The sequence below is a fragment of the Myotis lucifugus genome, unplaced genomic scaffold (genome assembly GCF_000147115.1).
Source record: "Myotis lucifugus unplaced genomic scaffold, Myoluc2.0 scaffold_796, whole genome shotgun sequence".
Taxonomy (NCBI): Eukaryota; Metazoa; Chordata; class Mammalia; order Chiroptera; family Vespertilionidae; genus Myotis; species Myotis lucifugus.
Window position 1 is genome coordinate 232,239 of NW_005871844.1, and position 26,202 is coordinate 258,440.

Genomic DNA, 26,202 nt, shown 5'->3' on the forward strand with positions numbered 1-26,202 from the left:
CAGATGTCCTGAAAACTGACAGTGCTTTATGAGATGATTAAACAAATGGCCAAAGCCAATACACCGCCTCCACTGCTTAACGCTTTTTAATGCTCCTCAGAGGAGGGCCATGTTAGCAAGTCACTGAGAAACTCAGAGACATGTAACCTATCAGGCCACTCTGCCAATGAGGGGAACTGGATGGACTGACCCCACCTCCTTCCCAAAGCACATCCTCTTTCTACTAAAACTGGGTGCTTCTTAGATGTTTATGTTTTTTTCTTTAATATCCTTTATTGATTTTAGAGAGAGGAAAGGAGAGGAAGAGAGAGATAGAAATATTGATGAGAGAGAAACATTGATCGGCTTCCTCCACACACCTGGACATATACCCTGACTAGGAATCAAACCAGTGACCTCTTGGTTCATGGGTCGACACTCAGCCATTGAGGCACGCTGGCTGGGCCAGATGTTTCTGTTTTGTTCATATATAAGAACAATCTCTACAACACTGTATCTAAAACTGATGGGAACAGAAAGCCATGACCAACTATATAGTGTCCGAAGGCGGAGGCTCCAGGCCTGGCCAAGTGACCACAGTGAGACTTCCCAGCCTCCTTGCCTCAAGGATAAAAGGCCATCCCTCACTGCCCGGCCACATCATGGAGTCATTGTGAAGCTCAAGGAAGATCAGGTAAGAGAAGGCACTTGTGTACTGTAAAGGCTACACAAATGAAAAGGTTATTAATATTTACTCTGTAAGATGAGTAGAAAGTATTAGAACTCCATAGAGATTTTCAGTTCTTCAATAATCCTTCAGCTCTTCCTACTACTAATCAATTTTGAAAATACCAACTAAATTCTTCAACCACACATTTAAAATACAAGTCCTACAACTAATAACAAATTAGGAGTACGAAAAAGGGATGTCAGGGGTGTGCCTACTACTTGCTCACAACAGGCTTCCAATCTTTTATTCAATGGTTAACTCACTACAATGAGGCTACAATCTAACTTTTTGTCTTCAGATTTTATAATCTGAATAAAAGTGCTAATGAAAAAATAAAACTCTCACCAAAACAATTTAAACTATACTGTAGAGTCAAATAGAGTATGTCCCCAGTAGTTTATAATTTTATAATGTTAATTAAATTCTTATTTGTTGAGAAAATGCTATGTGTCAGACACTGTGCTAGAAGTAGGAAACACCCAAAGATAAGCAGGACAGCTTCTGACTCCACAAACTCACACAGGGTCCAACAACTACAAGCCTACCATAAAATGAGAATCTCTGTGACAGACAACAGCTCCAAATACGGCTGTATATATTCATTTCAGAAAAATGTCTACCTTTATATAAACGTGCAGGCAAATAATTACGAGTCCTTAATATTTAAGGAGACTCTAATCACATGCACTATAACCGCCACTTCTGGTCGTGGGAAAGATGGACGCCAAGGACATGGAAATCTGATGAGGAAAAGCAGGTCTATCTCAAACAGGCTAACATCCAGGGTTATACTTAAAAATCCAAGTACGTGAAAGAAATAAAATGTGGTGTAGACACACATACACACACACAGGAATATTATTCAGTCTTAAAAAGGAAGGAAATCCTGTCACATGCTACAACATAGATGAGCCTTAAGGATATTATGCAAAGTGACATAGGCAGTCAAAAGGAAAAAAACGATGATTCCACTCATGTAAGGTCCCTAGAGCAGTCAAAGTCATAAAGACAGAAAGCAGCATGCGGCTGCCAGGGACAGGGGTGGAGGGAGCAGGGAGTCAGTGTTTGATGGGACAGAGCTATAGTTTTGCAACATGAAAAAAGCTGTGTGGATAGAGGGTGGTGATGGTTACACAACAATGTGCATTACTTAATGCCACTGAACTGTACACTTTAAGTGGTTAAAATGGTAACTTTTATGTTGTGTAATTTTACCACAATAAAAAAATCCAAGTATTGGATATCGTCAATTTAAAATGTTAATAGTGAAACAATCACAACCCACAGAACTGCTAACAGCTGGCTTTTCTGATTTTCATCCTAGTGTATGATGACTGTGCATATTAAAGAAACCTTAATAATTATCAATATGGGAATATACTCTTCCAAAAGGAAAGAAAGAAAAACACATGTAAGTTTCTTACCTCCACTTGCATACTCCATGATTAGGTAGAGTGTTTTGTCAGTTTCGATGACTTCAAATAACTTCACTGGGGGAGGGGAGAGGATACAGAAGAAACAAATGTTTGTGTGCATATACTAGGTACATATAAACTGTAACTACAGAAAGTAACTATTTTCTATTAAAGATTTTAATAGATGGCCCTCTAAAAACTGCTTTTAGGACATTTATTATATATTACAACAACAGAAAATATTTTGTAAGACCTCGGAATTCCATAAAAATAACAGTTCTTTCTGGGTGCTGCGAGGGTGTTCCTGGCGAGCACGCACAGCCTGGGGAGTGTGCCTGCCCATCCTCTCCCGTTGCTGGCAGTGCGTCAGTCCCAGTAGCTGCCTGCCCAGCAGCTCTTCCCTTGTGCCTCAGGAAAAGCCTACTTATTTCATATTCAAACGGCAGGGACTGCTCCCATCAACTCTACTTCAGCAAGTGCAAAGCCATTTACTTTTCATTCTGGCTTCAAGGATATATTTAATTCCATCTGAGCCTTGTATTGCTTGGGAAACATACAATTCTCCAAAAACAAGGTTCCTTTGTTAATATTCTGAAGCCAGAGATGGAAAGAAGTAGAAGGGATTATACTATAATTAACTGAAAAGAACTTTTAAAAGAATTCTTTTCAATGGGTCAGAGTAACTTTATTATATCAGATCCTGTGACAGAGAGAAATAACCTTCCGATTACTGCTAATTCATAAAACCATAAAAAAATCAAAATACACATATTTTTAAATAAAACTGAATTTCTAAAGCTATCAAATCACTATTTTGCATTATCTACTTTATTTTGGTAATACATACTTTAAAATTAAATTTACCGAAGGGTGGGGGGAATGCTAGTCTTTTATATTTTGGGGTATTTTCTGATGTTTTAACATAAAAGTAATAGGCCAAATAAAATGCCTAACATAGTATTTAATATATGTTTGTTGAACTAATGAATAAAACTATCATATTTCTAAGATGATATATTTGGGTTATCAAGAAAAATCATTGAGATAAATTTAAGACATATATGCTGGAACACCATCAACATATAAACAAAACCTTTCTCAAATTCCAATGTAAATATTAGCTCTCCTGGGAAAACGACTTTAATCCAATAGTAATTTAAATTTTTAGACATTTAAATCTATTATCAAAGATAATAGATCACACATTTGTAATTCCTTAACTAATAAAGAATTTAAAGATTTTTTTTAAAAAAGATAATAGATCAAAGATAGGTCAGTTAGTAATAAGTAGAGAGAACTCTAATCAGGGTACAATTTAATTAATTAAAAAATAAAATAAATATGCTTAAGTTAGCTAGTTCTAGGCAGTAGTAATAAAAAGTGTTTTGAATGAAAAGTTGGAATTTAAAATTCAGAGTTGGCTCTAACCCAAAGGGTTGAAACAAAAAGTGAAGGCTTTCTTTTTATTATATTCCTTGTTATTTTTCTTTTCTCCAAACATATATTTTACTGATTTTAAAATGTACAGTTTTTCACTTTTTAACTAATATCACTGATAATGGGAAGATGGCTTGGTAGCATTGTTTTTATTTTAGTTCATAAAACAATAAAGCCTTTTAAATAATGGTGGCTCAGATTGGGTGAAACAGAGCATAGTCTTCTCTTCCTGTGCCACAAGAATTCTTAATAGGCTATCCTTAACATCAAATGTCACCTCTCCGACTTCCGAGAAGTGATTCTGATAGTAAACTGATACAACTGGCTGTCTTAAAAGTTATTTCACTTTTTGTGTATATATTTCACTATTCTTCTAATCAATATTTATTAAGTGTTCACTATGTACCTGATAAAAGAGTTATTTACTCTTGAAGTAATATTTTTAGACTGCAGGAGCTATCACTGTGTAAAGAAGCAGTTATATTATTTTTAAAAAGTTCTATTATGATATGTGGGATCAAAAATTTTCATTGAGATATGTGTACAACAGGTCAGGACTCGGCAGCTTCATACTTCCATCGTGGTCCTGCAATGAGGAGGGCAGGACCAGGGCCCTTCCTCATCTCTGAGCCCACCTCATCACCCGGTAGAGCTGTGGAGGGGACACTTAAAACAGATCTGTGCCGTATAAAGCAATTCATATCAAAATCCTAGTTGATAACTATCCTATGTCTTTTTAAATGGTTCAATGTACAAGTATTTTCTTAGAAAAAAGCTACAGCAAAAGGTCTACCTTTGAAAATCTTAACTCTGACTTAACAGAATTCCCTTCTCTCTAGCTATGAATTAAATATAACTATATTTTCCAATAATTAAAAAAATAGATTATAATCTAATTATAGATGTTTCTACTGCATTAAAACTTTAAATTAACATGTTCAGTATCTAAGCTTTTAACCCATCTTTAGTAAACTGCAGAAAGTTAATACAAATGATAAACAATTTGGAGGTCTATTTTATTAAAAGTGTGCCTGGGCTGGGAAGAGGGAAGACATCTCTCTCCTGGAACACGTGATTCACTTTATGAGATACTTTCAAGAATGTATTTAGACCCAAAAATACTTAAGAAAGCAGAAAGTACCTATGTTTGGATGATTTAAAATCTTCATTATTCTTACTTCTCTGAAGAGCTAAAAAACAAACACACAATCCCCTCAGAACAGGTTATTACACATTATCTTCCACTGTTGCAATAGAAATTTACATTTTTACCTAGAGGCCTGATTCATTGGTAACGTTCAGTAATTCACATCTAAGACTAACATGAAAGCACAGTGTAACCATGAAGCAGCTTTAACCCAACACCACAGCTCAACTCTCTCTTGTGAAAAGCAGAGGTGCCAGGGACCCCACAAGTTGGATGCTACTTTGCTATCGTGAACACAGATGACCGGATTCAGGCAAGAATAGTTTGTGACTAGACTTAGTCTGACTCAGTGTCGCCCCAGGGGTTCTGATTCTGTAAGTCTAAACGCATAGTCCCAGTGAGCTACATCCTGAGTGTATTGGACTTATAATGCCAAGTAATTCTATGAGAGATTTTCAACGAGACCATGGCAGGAAGTCCTCACAGGGGGTAGGTCACTTAGCATGGAAGCTGTGAGGGACTTAGTCACTGGCCCTGATCACACTGCCTCGAGGGCTCCCCTTGTACTCGCCATGTGACTTGCTCTGGCTGATGGGACACTATCAAACTTGAAGCAAGCAAGGGCAGGACAAAAGGTTTGCTCAGCGGGGCTTACTTTCTTGGAACGATGTCGTCCTAACATGAAGACAGTTTAGCCTCTTTGAGGATGAAACGCTGCACGTAAAGAGACCATGGTTCCACCTGAGGGCAGTCCACCAACTCGCCCCCTGAATGCTGCCGCACAAGGGGACCCAGGGGAGACCAGAATGCACTGCCTCGTCAGGAGCAGCAGAGCTCCCAGGCATCACATGGAGTGAGGAGAACAGTCAACTGCTGCTGTATGAACAGGAGTGTGAATTCAGAGGAGGCACAGCATGATGGCCGGGGCTAATACAAGACGATCTCAGAAAATAACAGGAACTGAGAGGCCATCCCACCCAACCCTCTGGCAAACAAGTGGAGACGAGAAAAAGAGGAAAAGACCGTCCAAAGTCCGTGGGCAGTCTGGCCAGACCAGGTCTCTCAGCGCACAGTGTCCTGCCACCTGCAGGAGACAGGGCTGGGGCAGCTCTGGAAGGTGAGGAGGGCTGGCTACGTGCAAAAGGAAGTTGCGAGAAGCCACAGGCTCTGGCTGTGCTGGTCCTCGCCCACCACATCTAATCTAGAGGTGGCCTAGCAGCTAACAACAGAGCACGGAGACACGGATGTATCTGACCTACAAACTGAGCTCAGAGCTTAAAAACACGGAACCAGATGCACAGACTTCCTGTCTGGAAAAGTGACTCATCTCCAAAGGCAGGGGAGTGTTTATCACCAACATAAACACCTCCGGTCGCTGCTGTGGCCATTCTCAGATTTGATGTTCCAGATGAGAAGATTGCCACCCTGACAGCCAACCATCAGGCCTGAGTTCTTTCTTAGCTTCCCTCGGCTACACTGACACAGAAACCCCGTTTCCCATCTGTAGGAGTTGAATGAGTAGCTGTAGTTTGAATCTCCCAGTTATTGCCACAACAGCGAAGTCAGAAGAGCTCTAGGTCGGCGGCCTCTGGTCATCCCTCCAACCTCCACTCAGTCCTTGCTCTGCAACCTCGATTCCTGTCAGGTCCCAGAACACACCCAGCTCTTCCTTTCCTCGAAGTCTTGTCTCCTTTTCATCCTTCCGGTCTCAGGGAGATTCTCTGAAAGCCTCATCCCAGTCTGCCTCCCTTGTTTCACAGCATTCTTCTCTAGAGTGTTATTTAGATTGGGATGGTACATTTTGGTGGACCTATTTATTGCCATCTCACCATCCACAGGGAGCACAGCTGTCTCCTTTTACTCCCCGCAGCTGAAATAGCTGGCACACACGAGAACCCATCTGCTTGAGAAACATCTGCAGGAAAGTACTAACGCCCGGGAAGCACGGCGGGAGCCAGCCTCCTTGGCAGTCAGTGACCACACCGCTTGCTACAGAGCTGTGAGGGGTCTGCTGGCCAGAGAGCAGGCTGAAAGAAGGCAATTGTTTTTTGAAATTTCTACTAGTAGTACAGCATTGAAACAAAATAATTAGAACCAAAGAGCAGGAAAAAAGATGGACTATTCTAGGAGTTCAAGGGGGAGAAAGCTGGTGTGTTAGATGGCGCCATGGAGGAAACGGGACTACACAGGCCTAAAAAGGTGCCTCCAGTAGAAACGGGCTCTGTGTGCTCCGGGGGTCTGAGCGGAGACACGGAGGTGTGACCAATGACAACCAAGTGACCGATCTGGCACAGAGTGTGCTTCCAAGTGTGGACACCAGGCCCCTGATCAATCATGAGGGTCTGGTACCAACTGCAGGTTTCTGGGCCCCACCAGTCACCAGATCTGAACTGGTCCTTGAGAATCGTTACTTTTCAGCAAGCACCCCAGGTCTGGTAGTTTTTTGTTCTTTTTAAAATATATATTTTTAAATTAATTTCAGAAGGAGGGGAGGAGAGGAAGGGAGGGAGGGAGGGAGGGAGGGAGGGAGGGAGGGAGGGAGAGGAAGGGAGGGAGGGAGAGAGAGAAACATCAATAATGAGAGAGTATCATTTATCGCCTGCCTACTGCACACCCCCACTGGAGATCGAGCCCACAACCCGGGCATGCGACCTGACCAGGAACTGAACCTTGACCTCCTGGTTAGGTCAATACTCAACCACTGAGCCACGCCATTGGGCAGGTGTGGTAGTTTTTAAGTAGGTCCACAAATTCCTTGACAATCTTCCCCTCGGAAGGAAGAATTAATATCTCCCCCTTTGAGTATAGGGGGCACTTAGTGATTTGCTTCTAAGGAGCAGAGTAAGGCACTGTGGCTCGGTGAGGACAGGAGTTCCCAGATGGACAGGCCCGGGTGGCAGGGAGACCTCACGCCCACAGCTGGGTAAGTGCAGTCTCCTGAGGGCAGCCAGGCGAGGCCTTTGGAAGCGATCGCCAGCCCCGCACAAATCTGCGGAGGCCTGCGCTGTGGCTCTAACCCAGGGGTCCTCAAACTACGGCCCACGGGCCACATGCAAATACAAATATTGTATTTGTTCTCGTTTTGTTTTTTTACTTCAAAATAAGGTATGTGCAGTGTGCATAGGAATTTGTTCATAGTTTTTTTTTTTAAACTATAGTCCGGCCCTCCAACGGTCTGAGGGACAGTGAACTGGCCCCCTGTTTAAAAAGTTTGAGGACCCCTGCTCTAACCGAAGAGCACCTGAGTCAGACCCGCGCAGCGGTCACTCCCTAACACATGACTCAGAAACTGCGTGGTAACAACGTTGCGTTTAAGTTGCTAAGCTTTGGAGTAATCTGCTAGAGAGCAGTAGATGACTGCTACACTACAGACAGCACATGAGGGTTCCTGAGTTACAGCAGGCGTCACACAGAGATGAGCTGTGAAAACAGAGGAGATGTACAAGCTTAACTGTGCAGGCAGAAAGAGCCGCCCAAGGTTCCCTAACAGGCAGTCTCTATCAGAATCATCCTAACCTCTAGCAGGCAGAAATGAGTTAATACACTTACACCAAGTCAAGCACGAGGCTAACAGTTACCAAGTGCCGTATCTGAAGCAGAGCCAGAAGCTTCACATCCATGATCACATCTAACAGAATCGCCCACCTGTCGGGTGACTGAGAAAGTGAAGAAACTGGTCCCAGGACTCCCCCCAGCTAGGAGGTGCCAGAGCCGGGACTCGGAGCTATCTGACTCCAAAGTCCACACGCACCGCAGGATTCCATGCAAAACCCTTCAAAATTTTCAAGTAATATAACTGATAGATTACAAGCTGCTGCTATAGAAAACCCCAGAGCAATAGATGGCTGGCAGAGAACTTTTTAAAAAGTCAACAATTTGTATATGTGATAATGCCAGAGATATCATATATTCAGATCAACTGTGAGCCTGATGGCTAAAGATAGTTAAATTTGCACAGAAATAATTTATTAAAGAAAACTGGAACATTAGACATCCCCATCAGAGCTGTAAAAATAAGTTTTTAAAGTTTTGTTATAAAAGAACATTTAAGAGAAATTTATCTATTTCTACTATCTTAATTCAACTTATTTTTATACATTTCCTTTAATCTTATGCAGTTGCTAGTTGTAAAAAATAAAATGAATACACCTTGGCTGGTGTGGTTCACTTGGAGTATCGTCCCATACCCGAAGGTCTCAGGTTCGATTCTTGGTCAGGACACACACCTAGGTGTCAGGTTCGATCCCCGGCCCCAGTTGGTCATGTGCGGAGGCAACCAGTCGATATTCTGCTCTCGCATCAATGTTTTTCTGTCACCCTCCTGACTTTCCCCTCTCTCTAAGAATCAATGAACATGGACTTGGGTGAGTATTAAAAACAAAACAAAAACCCAGAAGTGTATAAAGCGAAAGAATTCTCTCTTCACTGAGCAATCAGCACCCTCCACACATCATCACATCCTCTTGTCCTCTAGGAACTGGTACACAGGAGCCAAACACACATCTCAGAAGGGAAAAACTCGGGACTCTGGTGATCAGAATTCCAAGGACACCAAACCTCCCACATCACATGATAAACAAGTGTGCCAACAGCCAGAACTTGGGATGTACAGGAATTCCCTTTAGAAAAAGACAATTTTACCAAACAATATAAAAGTGAAATGAGCACATAACAGAGAGCTTGGGGGCACGGGGGAGTTCTCGACATAAAAGTGTGACCTACACTCCATGAGGTGCTGAGACCCCCTTCTGCACACGGAGGTCTGAGACAAAAGGGACGGGCCAGGAGGCGAATGACAATGTGTGTGAGAAATAATGGAAGGAGGAAATGACCACCCTCTTCTTTAGTAGGAAAGAGCTGCATTGTAAATCCAAGATGAGTGAGTACATATCTAGCAGCCTTGGGTGGAGAAGGAGACACGGTCAGGAAATATTCAGAGGGTAAGAGGAGGGGGGCTGTTGAAGCTGACACCCATGTTGGTGGATACGGATGCCACTGAGACAGGGAAGACACAATGGCTGAAAAGGCAAGGCCGGCTGAGGCTGGTTTCCGGACACCCCGTGAGGGGCAGTTAGGTGAGGATAGTGAGAGCACAGTTTGCATTTGGTGTTTAGGTCTGAAGCTCAGGACAGAAATCTGGGTACAGATTTCCAAATTCTGGGCTAAGATTCCCAGTGTAAAGAGAGCCCCCTCGGAAGGAAATGACACTCCTCACTGTGCAGAAGGAAGAGATAGGCTGGCCCGGGGACACATATTTCAGAAAGAAGAGTCCACAATGTGAACTCAGAACAGGCAGGGAGAGAATGAAGTCCAGACCCTGGAGTCGCAGACCAACCTGCGGGGTCAGAAATCGTTTATGTGATCCTAGGATCCAGGTCCTAGATCCTAGAGCACCTCTGGATGCTTCCTGAAGGAACAACAAATGAGGACACACCTGCCTTCCCTCGTCACTGAACAGAAATTGTCCCTTTGTCTCACTAACCACGCTGAGCACAGCACCTCTGCTGAATGAAAGAACAACTCCAAGACCCTCTCAGGCAAAACCAAGGAAGAGGAGCTGGCAAAAGCCCAGGGTTCGTGGAGAAGGAATTGTCAAGAAAATGCATTGCTGAGAAGAAAAGAAAAAAATGTGTCTTTACTTCTCTACACAGAGAAAATCTCTGGAAGGACCAATAGAGACTGATGCCACTGGTTGTCCCAAGGGCAGCGCCCTGGGTGCTGGGAGTCAAGGGGTAGATGAAGACTCTTTCTATACTTTCTGTGCCCTTTGAACTACATAACTATATCACCCATCTCCCCCACCTCTGAATTTTAAGGAAATGGGTTGAGAAACAAAGAAAAGTGGGGTTTTGTTGATTTAGCTAAAAGAAATTCCTGAAAAACAACAAGTAGATAAAAATCACTGTTTTGATCACTTAGCGAGAAGAGTTTACTATTGCTTTGCATCATGTGAACCAAGGCTGTTTGTTGGTGGGTGAAAGGCAAGCCAATCTCCAGGGAATCAATCAGCTCAAAGTCAAGCAAATACGAGAATTGGCTCAGGAGGCAAAATTTAAGGCCGATTCAATCACTTTTAGAACCACCCAAACATTAAAATAAAGAACAAAATAAGAGAGTCAACAAGTGATAGGGAAATACAATAATTATCAGCATCATTAAAGACCATTTGTTGAACACTATGCCCAAAGGGCCATTAGATATTTATAACATCATTCTCGGGCATACAAAATTATCAACTTAAACATTATGTTGCTCTGAAAAAAAGTTCCTAGATTTATTGAATTTCAAGTCCCGCCTACAGTTGCTTTGGCAGGCAGGGCCAGATCAAATGATACGGCCCAGGGGTCAGACGTTCCCCACCCCTGGTGTAAATGTGCTGCAATGTATTGAACCACAATTTTACTGATGCCATTTGATTACTGCTAAAGTTTTGCTATTAACACATTACAGTGGTCACCCCTGAGATACACATCCCTGCACATGTACTGGCAGGGTAGATGCCTAGAAATCCAATGGGGGCCAAGGGGCACACATGCTTGTAACACTTTGCTAGTGCTTTATTATTATCTAAAAATATAATTTGCCAAAGCCGGTTTGGCTCAGTGGACAGAGCGTCGGCCTGCGGACTGAGGGGTCCCGGGTTCGATTCCGGTCAAGGGCATGTACCTGGGTTGCGGGCACATCTCCAGTGAGGAGATGTGCAGGAGGCAGCTGATAGATGTTTCTCACTCATCGATGTTTCTGACTCTCTATTCCTCTCCCTTCCTCTCTGTAATAAATCAATAAAATATTTAAAAAAAAAAAAATAAAAATAAAAATATAATTTACAGCATTGTCAAAATTATGAGATTTCCTGTTTCTCTACACTCTTGTCAACACTATGTGCTATCAGCTTTTGCAGATCTTTAGGATTAGGATGGTGAACATTTTTACTTGAATACTGACAATCTGTCCTATCAACTACCTAAGTGGATCTTCTGATTGCTTTTACTAGGTTATATGGTCCTCTTTCTTTTTTTTTGTTTTGTTTTAATCCTCATCCGAGGATATTTTTTTCCAATGATTTTTAGAGAGAGTGAAAGGGGGAGAGGAGGAGGGCAGAGAGAGAGAGAAAAAAAAACCAATGTGAGAGAGACACATAGATTGGTTGCCTTCCACATGAGCCTAATGGGGGGGGGGGGGGGATAGGGAGTGAATCTGCAATCCAGATATGTGCCCTTGCCCTTGACCCAGAATCAAACCTGGGACCCTTCGGACCTTAGGCTGACGCTCTAAAAACTAAGCAAAATTGGCCAGGTCTACTGTTTCTTATCAATTTACAAGACTTTTATATAAACAGTTGATTGTTAAATGGGGGGGGGGGGTAGAGGCACTGACCCCCACAGTCAAAAATCAACATGAAACTTTTATTTTTATTTATTGCTTTTAGAGAGAGGAAGGGAGAGAGAGGCAGAGCAAGAGAGGAGGGAGGAAAAAAGGGAGGGTGAGACGGGAGAGAGGGAGAGAAGGAGGGAGGGAGGGGAAGAGGAAAAGAGAGAGATGGATTTGTTGTTAAGCTTATTTATGCATTCATTGGTTGACTATTTTCTTTTGTTAATCCTCATTTGAGGATATTTTTTCCATTGATTTTTGAGAGAGAGTGGGTGGGAGGGAAGGAGGAAAGGAAACATTGATGTGAAAGAGGCACATCCATCGCTTGTCTCTCGAATGTGCCCCAACCAGGGTATCAAATCTGCAACCGAGGTACATGCCTTTGACTGGAAATCGAACCTGAAACTCTTCTGTGCATGGGCTGACCACTTAGCTACACCGGCCAGGACCACTGATTGATTCTTGTATGTGCCCTGACTGGGGATCGAAACTGCAACCTTGGTGTATCGGGACAATGCTCTAATCAAATGAGCCACCTGGCCAGGGCCTTGGAAATGCACATGTAACTTTTTTAAAAAAAATATATTTTATTGATTTTTTACAGAGAGGAAGGGAGAGGGACAGAGAGTTAGAAACATCGATGAGAGAGAAACATCGATCAGCTGCCTCCTGCACACCCCCCACTGGGCATGTGCCCGCAACCAAGGCACATGCCCTTGACCGGAATTGAACCTGGGACCCTTGAGTCCGCAGGCCAACGCTCTATCCACTGAGCCAAACCGGTCAGGGCCACATGTAACTTTTGACTCCCCAAAAACTTAGCTGTGGGAAGTTGATTCCAAGACCCCTGGCGGATACCCAAATCTACAGATGTTCAAGTGCCATATATAAAATAGCATAAGTCAGCACATATAGTCGGCCCTTGGCATCAGTGGACTCCCAAACGTGGATGGAAAACAGTTCAAGTGTTTTTTTTTAAAGGGGGGGGGGGGGGGGTCGTCGGGTTTAGGTGGACCTGCACAGTCCAAACCTGTGTTGTTCAGGAGTCAATTGCAGGAGGAAGTAAGACCTGTCTGCCATGGCATCAATGTCGAGTACTTATCCAAAGTCACCAGGATCCCCTTTTCTTTGCTGACTTGGCAGGAGCAATCCTTTCAACTTCTCCCACTATTTTATCTACTATTGAATTCATGCTTCCCCTTCCTGTCCTCTTTGTGAGGTCTATCACATTTGGCTAAATACATATTGTTTTCTAATCTTTCTTTCTTAAAATCCTCACCTGAGAATATTTTTTCCCATTGATTTTTTAGAGAAAGTGGAAGGGAGGGAGGGAGAAGGGAAGGAGGGGTGAGAAAGACACATGGATTGTTGCCTCCCTCACAAGCCCCAACTGTGGAGCCGGGAATCCTGCAACCCTGTGATCCTTTGGTGCGTGGACCCATGGACACTCTAACCGTAAGAAACACAGGCCAGGGTTCTAATTTTTTTTTTAATCCTCACCTGAGGATATGCTTTTATTAATTTTAGAGAGAGAAGGGAGAAAGAGAAACATCCACTGGTTGCCTCCCATAAGCACCCGACTGGAGATCGAACCCACAACCTTTTCGGTGTACGAGATGACACTCCAACCAACTGAGCCACCCAGCCAGGGCGTTTTCTCATTTTTATTTATAAAAGTCGCACATATACAGTTTTAAAAGGCAAACTACTGCCCGACGGGCGGGCCTCAGTGGTTAAGCATCAACCTATGAACCAGGAGATGACAGTTAGATTCCTGGTCAGGGCACATGCCTGGGTTAGGAGCTCGATCCCCAGGGTGGGGTGTGCAGGAGGCAGCCAATCAAGCAATCTCTCTCATCACTGATGTTTCTATATCTCTCTCCCTCCCTTCCTCTCTGAAATCAATAAAAACATATTTTTTTAAAAATCCCTGATCTTTAAATAATAATAAAACAGCCCTGGGCAGTTTGGCTCAGTGGATAGAGCGTTGGCCTGCAGACTGAAGGGTCCTGGGTTTGATTCTGGTCAAGGACACATGCCCAAGTTGCGGATTAGGTCCCCAGTGGGGGGCGTGCAGCAGGCAGCTGATCAATGATTCTCTCTCATCATTGATGTTTCTATCTCTCCCTCTCTGAAATCAATTAAAATATAATAATAATAATAATAATAATAATAATAATAAAATGGCAAACTAATGTAATATCTCTCTCCACCCTCAATCCTTGTTCACAAGGGCAAGCACTTTCAAAACTTATTTGCAGCCCAGCTGATGTGGCTCGGTGGTTGAGCATCAACCCTTAAACCAGGTCAGGGTTTGATTCCCGGTCAGGGCACATGCCCAGATTTCGGGCTTGATCCCCAGGGGGTGTGTGCAGGAGGCAGCCGATTGATGATTCTCATCATTGATGTTTCTACCTCTCTCCTTCTCCTTCTTCTGAAATCAACAAAAACATATAAAAAATATTAAAACAAAAAATACCAAAAAACAGCAACACTGGAATTTGCTGCCTTACTTCTAAATAGCATGCTTATGGGGCTTTTGAATGATTGTTTAGCCCCAGTCCCATGTTATCTACTGATTTCTTCATATGAGCAGTGAAGATTTGGCTCTTATATCCTGTCCTCCAACTCACATAACCATGCCTCCTTCCTCCTAATAAGTTATATTTGGCTAAATTACTACATTTACATCATATAAATATTATTTACAACCATGCCAGAAATATATTTCCACGTTTTAATTTTTAATGTTATTTTTTGTTTCTTTGGAGCTAACAACTGCCTCAGTTATTTTGTTCACTTAAGTTTGCCATGTACCTGTCACTTTACTAATTCACCCTTAAACTTTGTGGCAGAAGTGTAAATCTCTCCAACAGTCAAGTAACCCTTTTCCCTTGCAGGTATTCATACTCTGGAGGCCTTGGTCCTGTTCTCAAGACCCACTGTGCTGGACTTCCTGTTCTGGATCCCATGCTTTGCTCTTTCTTGGTCTTCTCTCTTGCTGTGGTGAAATCTATACCACCAACAGTTCCTGAGCAAGGGCAAGTAAGTGGTTAATTTTAAGACCTTGCATACTCAGGATGTTTTGATTCTGTCTACATTTGATTGAGACAGTTTGGCTGGGTAAAGAATTCTAAAGTTAGAATTATTTTCTCTCAGAAAATACCCCCACCCAGCTTTAATGAGATATAACTGACATATAATATTCTGTAAGTTTTAGGTTTACAATGTGATAAATTGATACACATATATATTATCAAACCTTTACCACAATGCTGAAACCGGTTTGGCTCAGTGGATAGAGCGTCAGCCTGCGGACTGAGAGGTCCCGGGTTCGATTCCGGTCAAGGGCATGTACCTGGGTTGCGGGCACATCCCCAGTGGGGGATGTGCAAGAGGCAGCTGATCGATGTTTCTCTCTCATCGATGTTTCTAACTCTCTCTATCTCTCTCCCTTCCTCTCTGTGAAAAATCAATAAAATATATTTTAAAAAAAAAAAAAACCTTTACCACAATAAAGTTAACACATCCTTCACCTTACAAATTACAATTTTGTTGTTATTGTTATGGTGAGAACATATGAATCTACTCTCATAGCAACCTTCAAGCATACAACACAGTAATATTAGCTACTGTCACCATGCTGCACATTAGGTCACCAGAACTTATCCACCTTATAATTGTTTATACCTTTAACCAGCATTTGCCCATTTCACCCAACCCCAACCCCTGGCAACCACTGTTTCTATGAGTTTGGTTTTTTAAGATTCCACATATAAAGAAGATATAGTTATTTGTCTCTTTCTGACTTAACTTAGAATAATGTCCTTAAGCCCATCCATGTTGTGGCAAATAGCAGGATTTCCTCCTCTTTTTCTTTTTTTCTGGTTGAATAATATTCCTGTGTGTGTGTGTGTGTGTGTGTGTGTGTAAGAGAGAGAGATTTCTGCAAACGGGTCCATGCTATGTTCTAAGTTTAATCGATGTAGAAATTTGGCTCTGCAGTGACTTTCCTAAACTAGCACCACGCGCTCCCTCTGCAGTCTCCCTCTTCCTTCCCCTGGTGCATTACCTTTGCCTTTCCCTTTCCTGAGCTCCAAGGGCCTTTCTTTTGTTTTGTAACTTGTTTCCTGAGCCTATGAAGCCCAACTGGCTCATTTTTACTACTTTGTAACTTTCTAAATAAACTTTCTCTTATAATTTGAGAAAAAAATAGCCCAATGAATCACTGGTACAATTAAAAATAAATTCTAATATTCTCAATTCTCAATCTACTCTTAATATCAAGCTTCTTCTTCTTATTTCCTGCCAAAGAGAAAATAAGTCTGGCAATAAATTAAAAAGTTTCCCAGAAGGCAGGAGCAGCACCAAAGCTGGGTTTTCTTCCATTTCTATTACTGCTTTTGAAATCTGACAATGAAGAAATATACATCCATTATTTATTTATTCATTTATTTTTTCCTAGCTGGTTTGGCTCAGTGGATGGAGTATCGGCCTGTGGATTGAAGGGTCTCGGGTTCGATTCCAGTCAAGGGGACATGCTCGGGTTGTGGGCTCAATCCCCAGTGCAGGGCGTGAAGGAGGCAGCCAATCAATGATTCTCTCTCATCATTGATGTTCCTATCTCTCTCTCCCTCTCCCTTCCTCTCTGAAATCAATAAAAATACATATTTAAAAAAAAAGAAAAAAAATATACATCCATTTTTAGTCTCAATACATCAAATATGTATAATCAAGAAGGACTTGTCTTCAATTTCACTTACCACACTCTGTTTCTATCAGTGTACCAGATCCATCACACTGATCCCAATACAGATGCCAGATTGTCAATAATATTCAGGACTAATAACCACTTTTCTTAATGGCCCGAATTGTTAGCCTGCTACAAGTCAACATGAAAAGAGGAAGGTATTAAGACAGGAAAAGATGAATAGACTTGTTCAATGAAAATGACTTGTGCTTCACCTGATGGGGAAGGGGAAGGAAAGAAGTGAAGACACTGGGGAAGGAGTCATTCCCAGGAGAGTCGGAGAGAGGAGGAAACAGTCATCAGTGGCAGCAGTCTAAGACTTAGGACACTGGGGGAGGTTAGCTTTAGGAAGGGAAGGGAAATGACTAACTTTGAGGGTAACCAAAGAAAGTCTAGGGGCCATTCTCACCTGGGCTGTGCATTGGGGATCCCTCAGACACATCCTGGAGCCATCAAGCCAGGACCTCTGGGGATTTGGGGGGGGGGGGGGGTAGGGTGGGGATGGATTTTGAAGGAAACATTTTTTAAATATTATATGGTAAATTTATTTATTTTTAACGGGATTTACTGGGGTGACGTTAATAAAATTATATAAATTTCAAGTATACAATTCTATACTACATCCTCTGCCTATTGTATTATGTGTTCACCATCCCAAGTTGTTTTTGGTTTTTAAAATTCCACGATGATTCCAATGCACAGCTAGGCTGAAACGACTGGTTTAAGGAGGCTGAAGCAAAGTGCCCCACATAAGCCAGTGGTGGTAGCAGCACAAGTAGTTCCATCGTGGACCACATGAAAAGCATGGGCTGGTCCCTGATCTGACCCACGACTCAGATGCCCTGAGATGCCAAATAGGCCGCACAGCTACAGAACCCTAAGCACTGACAGCGGCTCCAAAACAAACACCGGCTTTAAAAAGAAAAAAGCCTGAGTGGGTGTAAGCAGGATTTCTCCACAAAAAACCCCAAAACCCTGATAAAAGGAATCTAGTCCTGGCTGGTTTTCTCAATGGTTAGAGTGTTGACCCAAGGACCAAAGGGTTGGAAGGTTCGATTCCTGGTCAAGAACACGGTTCAATCCCTGGCCCTGGTTGGGGCTCATGCAGAGTCAATAATGCTTAAATAATCATTTGGCAACCTACTGTATATTTAGCATAGATTTGAAATTCATGTTCATTCTTTTTTTTGGCCTTAATAATTTTGATTAAATTTTTTAAAACATGGGGATTTCCCTTTCTCTCTTACTGAAAGTCTAGATTGCAGAATGGTGCTTGCACTTTACTCGAAAAATGCTTTACTACTGGGCCAGCAGGATCAACTAAAGGGTGTATTCTCCACTAAAGGGCCTGGTCAGATAGTTTAACTTGATGAATTTCCTTGTCCAATTTATACAGCATTGAACTAGAAGTGATACCTAATACAAAGACTCATTATTTTAAAAATACCCCAATAGACTGGAATTATGGCAGAAAACCAGTATTAACACAAATCAAATAAATTCAGGTAAGAAAAAAAAATCAACAATACGCATGAAATAAACTAGGCCTATGTTCAAGGCAATTATTCCTGGGGCTGGCCCAAGAAGCGAAGTATTTACTCAGGAGACTGAACCAAGAGCCAAAATAAGCTTGCTATGTTTGCAGTAGTAGATTTAACCTCTATAACTCCATATGGCAGAATAGAGAACAGTGTTGATTAAGTTTCTAAAAGACAGATCGGCCCTAGCCGGTTTGGCTCAGTGGATAGAGCGTCGGCCTGTGGACTGAAGGATCCCAGGTTTGATTCCGGTCAAGGGCATGTACTGTGGTTGCGGGCACATCCCCAGTGGGGGGTGTGCAGGAGGCAGCTGATCGATGTTTCTCTCTCATCGATGTTTCTAGCTCTCTATCCCTCTCCCTTCCTCTCTGTAAAAAATCAATAAAATATATTTTAAAAATAAATAAATAATTAAAAATAAAAGATCGATACTAGAGCAAATGAAAAGAAAAAAAGCTAATAAATAGAGCATCTGACGCTGGAAAAGATGGCATAGTAAGGAGCGGCCTGCATTCCTAATGTGTTTAAAGCTGGCTAACTAACCAGCTACCGTAATATACATTTAAAAAATCAATTATTTCATTACATGTTACAAATTTGTTTTTAATTAAATGGTTCCAGTTTAAGAAACCACTTAATTACTGCAGTGTTGACACAAGGATTCATCGTGTCAATCCTACAGTAAATTCATCGTGTCACAGTATGTTGACATTTGAGTTTCTGCCACCAAGAACACTGAACAACGAAATCTCAGTCATATGAACCCAGAGGAAGGCTAGGGAATCACTGACAATTTTACTCCACAGATGGCCGTTCCTTAGAAGGGCTGAGGCACTCAAGGCTCCTGGCCTGGCCGACATAACCTCCAGCTCACAGTCCTCTAGTTCAGGGCCCCATACTGCTCTGCATAACCCCCCAGGCCTGCGTAGCCCCCACTGCCTCTGCTGCTCAGCCTACGTGTGCACCAACACTGAGAACGCCAGTGTCAACACTGCAGTGACAGCCGCAAAGGTCTTTCCCTTCTTTGTTACTTGGTGAAAATATTTAGATCCTTCAAGGCGGAGGTAAAACTTACTGCAAACCACGTGGGTTCAGAGTCAGCAGTCCTATGTATCTTTTCATCTCACTGTTGATATCCTATCTTTTACCATCCTTTGCAATAAATCAGTAACCTGGTGGGTAAACAGGATTTCTTGAGTTCTGTGAGCCCAGAAAGGGATCGTTGGAACCCACAATGTGTAGCTGGTCAGTAGAAGCACAGCCATCTGAGGTGGAGGGCAGTGTTATGGGACTGAACCCTTTACCTGCCAAATCTGATTCTACCTCCGGGTAGATCGGGTCAGAATTGAGTTGAATTATCAGACACCCTGGCTGGCATTGGAAAATTGCTTGTTGGTGTGGGGAGGCCTCCACACACATGCTGGTGCTGGGTCTGGGGACCCTTTCCAGATGTCAATTCCATTAAAGCAAAAACTTCCATTTGGTTCAATGTTGTATCCACAGTGCTTAGAACAGTGCCTGGCATATAGCAGGTGTTTAATAATAAGTGTTTGTTAAATTAATGAGTGCATAAATAAACACACCTGCATAAAAGCATGGCTCATGCAATTTTTGGAAGGGGAGGTGGGGTACAAGGTCTGCTTCTCTATTTTTTAAATTGAATTTATTGAAATGACGCTGGTTAACAAAATTATACAGAGGTTTCAGGTGCACAATTCCACAACACATCACCTGTACACTGTATTATGTGTTCACCACCTCAAGTCAAGTCTCTTTCCATCACCATTTAACACTCCTATATCTTCCTCCCTCTCACCCCCCCTTTTCTTCTCCCCCTCCCCCAGGCCTGCTTCTCTTAAGTACCTGAAATATTCCTCCAAACTTGAAACTATTAACCATTTTATTTAAAAAAAAAAAATTTTTTTTATTTCAGAGAGGAAGGGAGAGGGAGAGATAGAAACATCAATGATGAGAGAGAATCATTTATCGGCTGCCTCCTGCTGGGAATAAAGCACGCAACCTGGGCATGTGCCCTGACCGGGAACCGAACTGTGACCTCCTGGTTCATAGGTCGACACTCAACCACTGAGCCACACCAGGTGGGTGGGCTTAACTACCTTCTTTATAGCTACTACAAAGGAAAACCTCAGGTTAGTTCCTATCCAAGATTTTATAAACCCTGAATGAGGGCAATTTAGTTACAGTAAGGTGGCACAATAGGATGAAAAGAGCCCATGTTTCAGTCAGACCAATATCTGCATCTTTGTTCCATCACTTACTGACCGGAGAGCTGGACTACACCCACTTCTCAGGCTGTCTCCTCACTGGAAAGCAGCACGGTAATAATACTGAAGAAACAGAGTATGAAGAAAAAAAATACCTATCAGACCAGCTACTGTGAAAAAGCTTAAGGCCTATATGTGTAAGAGCATGGGAGGCACAGGCTCTAGTATTAATGACAATGAATTCCTATGCATTCATATACAATAGTGATGCCAGGATAGTGCTTAGCACAAGTGCTCTATGGTCTGAACTGTGGCAAACATGTTTCATTTAGAATTCATCAATGCTTGACTCAATGTCAACTATACCTATCAAAGAATGACTGCCCGGGTACCCATCACTTATCAGTTAGGGGACTTTGGGCAGGTTAGTTTATCTCCCTGGCATCTATTTCCTGAATAATAGAACTTTACAACCTCATGAAACTGGAAAGATCAAATGAATACAAAGAATGTATTTTGTTCCCCACAAATTCACATGTTAAAACCCTAACCCACAAGGTGATGGTATTTGGAGATGGGCCATTTGGGAATTGAGTAGGTTTAGATGAGACCATGAGGATAGGCCCTCATGATGGGCTCAGTGCCCTTACAGTAGAGATACCAGAGTATGCTCGCGTGCACTGGTGCTGTGCACCCCCAGCCCTAGACATGGTGGGAAGGCAGCAACAGAAAGAGAACTCTCACCAGAACCCAACCATGTTGGCATCCTGATCTGGGACTTCTCAGCCTCTACAAGTGTGCAAAATAAATAAATGTCTGTTGTTTAAGCCAGCCAGTCTATGGTATTTTGTTATAGCAGCTTGAGCAAACTAATACAATAAGTTAATATGGGTAATACACTTAGAACAGTGCTCAGTATATAATAAATGCTCAAATATTAGCAGATATCAGAAGTAGTCTACAGCAATCATGTCCCACAAAAGAGACCTGGCTAGAATCTACCACTCAATTTTAAGCTTTACTTATTTCCCATGAGGGGAAAACTGTAAACAAACAAAAACATCTCCCACTCCCCAAAACCAAGACAACAAAAACCTAATTTTCAGCAGGATGCACAATAATGGCAAACAGTCCTTATCCTGTGCCACGTACTATCCTCAGCTCTTCCAAGGGGTTTTGAATGTTAATTTATTTAATTCTCACTACGGCCCTATGAGGTACTTTATTATTTCCATCTTACAAATGAAAAAACTAAGACCCAGGGAGGTTAAGTGACTTGTCACAGCAAGGCCGAGTTGAAGCCTGGTGTGAATCCATTCAACATGGCTTCACTGTGTTCCTAACCATACTTATGCTCCCTCTCTTCATGTTAACAACGGTCCACTCCAAGATGGAAAGGAATGTTCATAACTTTAGATGGATTACACTTAGCGTACTGGCATGTCTTAATAAAGTCTAGTATTTTTAAAAAGGTAAGCTACACTTTTAAAAAATGAGCCCTGCCCTGACCGGGTTGGCTCAGTGGATGGAGCGTCGGCCTGCGGACTGAATGGTGCCAGGTTCGATTCTGGTCAAGGGCATGTACCTTGGTTGTGGGCACATCCCCGGTGGGGGTGTGCAGGAGGCAGCTGATCGATGTTTCTCTCTCATCGATGTTTCTAGCTCTCTATCCCTCTCCCTTCCTCTCTGTAAAAAAATCAATAAAAATATTAAAAAAAAAAAAAATGAGCCCTGCCGAAACCGGTTTGGCTCAGTGGATAGAGTGTCGGCCTGCGGACTCAAGGGCCCCAGGTTTGATTCCGGTCAAGGGCATGTACCTTGGTTGCAGGCACATACCCAGTAGGGAGTGTGCAGGAGGCAGCTGATTGATGTTTCTCTCTCATCGATGTTTCTAACTCTCTATCCCTCTCCCTTCCTCTCTGTAAAAAATCAATAAAATATATTTTTTAAAAAATGAGCCCTTACTTACTTCTTAATGATAGATTCAGATTTAATAAGGACCAGACCCAGCAAGATTACCTGCACATAACCAAATCAAAGCTAAAAGTGACTTTGCAAAACCAGGAAGGAGACTTTTTATTATTCATGCTGTTTCAAAACCATATGTATACAAAATTATAGAGATCTTTAAAGGTTGCCCTAAAAGACAGTGATAAGTGGAAATTTTCCAATGGAGAAAAATATACCTTACTAGAATCTCATACTTATTAAATCAATGTGTCAGCCTGAATATTGTGAATACTTTGCAACTGACACGATTTTAACACCTGTGTTCAAAAGCTGCCTTAATAAGCCAGTCCACATTTTTGGGTAGTGGCAGGATAAAAAAAATTACATATTGTTGATGGCAGTGTTCCTTAAAGTGACTGTTAGCTTCTAAGGCTGTGCTCCATGCACCAGGGCTTAAAAGCACAATATAAAGAGAGCTGTTCTTATGTGTGATTGGTACTGAGAGAACTACTATTAAAAGGCCAAAGAGCCCAGCCAGCGTGGCTCAGTGGTTGAGCATCAAGCTGTGAACCAGGAGGTCACAGTTCGATTCCTGATCAGGGCACAGGCCCAGGTTGTGGGCTCGATCCCCAGTGTGGGGTGTGCAGGAGGCAGCCGATCAATGATTCTCTCTCATTATTGATGTTTCTCTCTCTCTCCCTCTCCCTTCCTCTCTGAAATCAATAAAAATATATATTTTTAAGAAAGGCCAAAGATGTGCCCTGGCCAATGTGGTTCTGTTGGTTGGGGCATTGTCCCATGCACTGAATGGTCTTGGATTCGATTCCCAGTCAGGGCACATCCCTAGGTTGCGGGTTTGGTCCCCAGTTGGGGCACATACGAGAGGCAACCATTCGATGTGTCTCTCTCATGCTGATGTGTCTGTCTGTCTGTCTTTCTGTCTGTCTCTCTCAAATCAATAAACACACCCTAGGGTGAGAATTTAAAAAAAAAAAAGGGGGGGGGTGTCAAATATGCCAGGTCCACTCCACCCTACTATTTTCCCATGGAAAATGAACTCAGTGAAGAATTTGAAAGAAATATAGAATGCTTCTAATTTATAAGAAAAGAATACAAACTTATACACACGATTTAAAACAATGCCCACCCAGCCGGCGTGGCTTAGTGGTTGAACGTCGACCTATGATCCAAGAGGTCATGGTTTGATTCCTGGTCAGGGCACATGCTTGGGCTGCAGGATCAGTTCCCAGTGTGGGATGCGCAGGAGGCAGCTGATCAATGAGTCTCTCTCATCATTGATGTTTCTATCTCCCTCTCCCTCTCTGAAATAAATTTAAAAATGTTTATAAATAAATAAAACACTGCCCTATAAACAGAAAATTACACTTACCAATTTATCTAACTTGAACCGATAAGTCTTTTGTGGATGGCTCATACTTGAACTACATGACAAACAATCTCAAAGTCTCACCTATTAGATTATGTGCCAAAATTAATGGTGATGCAAATCTGCATAATCACACTATCAGGCTAATCAGGCAACTTATCATGTACTAAACTGATAATGATAGGACAAACAATAATAATAATAATAATAATAATAATAATAGAATAGCAATTAAAAACTATAGCCAAGAATAATGAAAAAAGCAAGCGAGAAAGAAGGAAAAATTATAACCAGCTCAAGAAAGTATTATGATAAAATTCTCCCCTAGAGCCCTGGCCAGTGTGGCTCAGGGGGTTTAGTGTCATCCGGTACACCAAGAGGTCACTGGTTCAATTCCCAGGGCACATGCCTGGGTTTAGGGCTCGATCCCCAGTGGGGGGTGGGCCAAAGGCAACCAGTTGATGTTTCTCTCTCTCTCTCCCTCTCCCTTCCTCTCTAAAAACCATTAAAAACGTATTTTAAATTCTCAATAGAAAACTGCTAGAATTCCAGTTACCTACAAGGACAGTGGGAGATTTGTAACACCATTTGAATTCTGAACACGAATACTCAGTAAACTTGTTTCTATGCTTAGTTTTAGTTAGTACCAAAAGTCCTTATCTATATAAAGAAATAAAAGTTTAAGGACATAAATACAATTTCATCTTCAGAACAAAGGACTGGAATTTTTGAATCTGTTCCAGGGCCACCTTGAGAATCCTTAAGGCCCACTATGCCTTTCAGAACCACATGTTTAAATACCATTTTTAGTGCAAGGTAAAGTCTACCTCCCTCCCCACCTCACACACATGAACAAGGCTTAAAAATTCTCATGACATAAATGGAAAATAACCATCAGGAATACGTTAGGAACATACACAGAGCATTATACTTACAGTATCTTAAATGTGCAATGCTTTGCCGTTTACAAAGCTTTTATAATACCCATTATTTCATTAATAATCCATCCTGAGAAGATGAAATTATCTCCATTTTAAAGATAACAAGGCTGAGGTCCAGAAAAATTAAGTGACCTGCTCATGGTTAAGTTACATATTTGGCTGTCACAGCCAAGAGTAAAATTCAGGACTTCTTGTCTAGTGCAATGTCTCTGTATCCCCCACCTCCCTAGGCCAAATCTAGAAATCAAATACAATATATAAAAAGCCTTTTCAAAACGAAAAATAGCCCTGGCCGGTTTAACTCAGTGGATAGAGCATTGGCCTTCGAAGTGAAGGGTCCTGGGTTCGATTCCGGTCAAGGGCAGATGCCCGGGTTGTGGGCTCCATCCCCAGTGGGGGACTTGCGGGAGGCGGCCGATCCATGATTCTCTCTCATCATGGATGTTTCTATCTCTCTTTCCCTCTTCCTTCCTCTCTGAAATCAATTAAAACAAAAAACAAAAACCAATAAAAATACTAGATCTCATTATAAAGATCATCAATCATTTGCAGAATGCACCAGTGAAATGCCTACGCCCAGTGATTCAATTTCTCCTGTGGGCCAGTCATCAGGCCTTTGAAGAGGCCCAGATGAGTCTAATGTGCACCAGGCTGAGAACTCCTGGGTTACTAGGTGACACAAATGGCAACAGTGTATTACAGACATGTTTTTCCAACTACCATTCAGTATTCCTTTTATATGAATTAATCCACACTCCTTAATTTGACCTCGTGTGAGTTTAATAAAACCAAAATGCTGACTTTGAAGTTCTATGTATTAGTTACACAGTGTATAATGCTGACTAAAAATGAATTATATAATACGTGGTTCTGTATTATTTTTAAAAACTCTATTCTAATCATTATTTAGAACATTCAATTTAAAAGTACAGCCTTCAGTTTGCTACTAAGAACATTAAAAAGCATTATCTTCAACTGAAGGAAAAAAATCCAATTAATACTACATTTACACAATGCTACATGTAAGTTGCATTCTTTTGAGGAATATAAAGCTTTACTGTACTAAACACAGTAAGTAAAATACCAGTAGAGGTATTTAAGAGGCAAATTAGATGGCAATTAGCACTGAAAATCATTTAAAAAGTACTGGATACTGGACCAATCTTACCTTTTGTAGACTTGTTGGATTCAACTGAGTTTTGTCAATTATTTTTATTGCAACCTAGAAAAAAATAAATTAATAAAATTTGTGGGTTTTAAGAATTTGGTACTTACAAACTGGTAATAATTTTATAAGTGCCCAGACATGTAGTAATGTTAAAAAGCAAGTAA

General features: G+C 41.8%; 1 protein-coding gene across 15 annotated transcripts in view; it reads right to left on the minus strand.

Annotated features, from left to right (window-relative positions):
• Positions 1-26,202, minus strand: part of MARK3 (microtubule affinity regulating kinase 3) — a 71,405-nt gene that overhangs the window by 35,995 nt on the left and 9,208 nt on the right. For 8 of the 15 annotated variants that reach the window (XM_023747129.1, XM_023747122.1, XM_023747126.1 and 5 more), the window contains exons 1-3: positions 5,364-5,405; positions 4,703-4,751; positions 2,134-2,199 (exon numbers count right to left, since the gene is read on the minus strand). In XM_023747129.1, the coding sequence (XP_023602897.1) occupies positions 2,134-2,199; positions 4,703-4,751; positions 5,364-5,390 (142 nt within the window). In that variant the 5' untranslated portion in view covers positions 5,391-5,405. Of the gene's footprint in view, positions 1-2,133; positions 2,200-4,702; positions 4,752-5,363; positions 5,406-20,650; positions 20,672-26,038; positions 26,093-26,202 lie in introns of those variants that run through there. The other 7 variants (XM_023747124.1, XM_023747130.1, XM_023747127.1 and 4 more) reach the window with 3 other exon arrangements.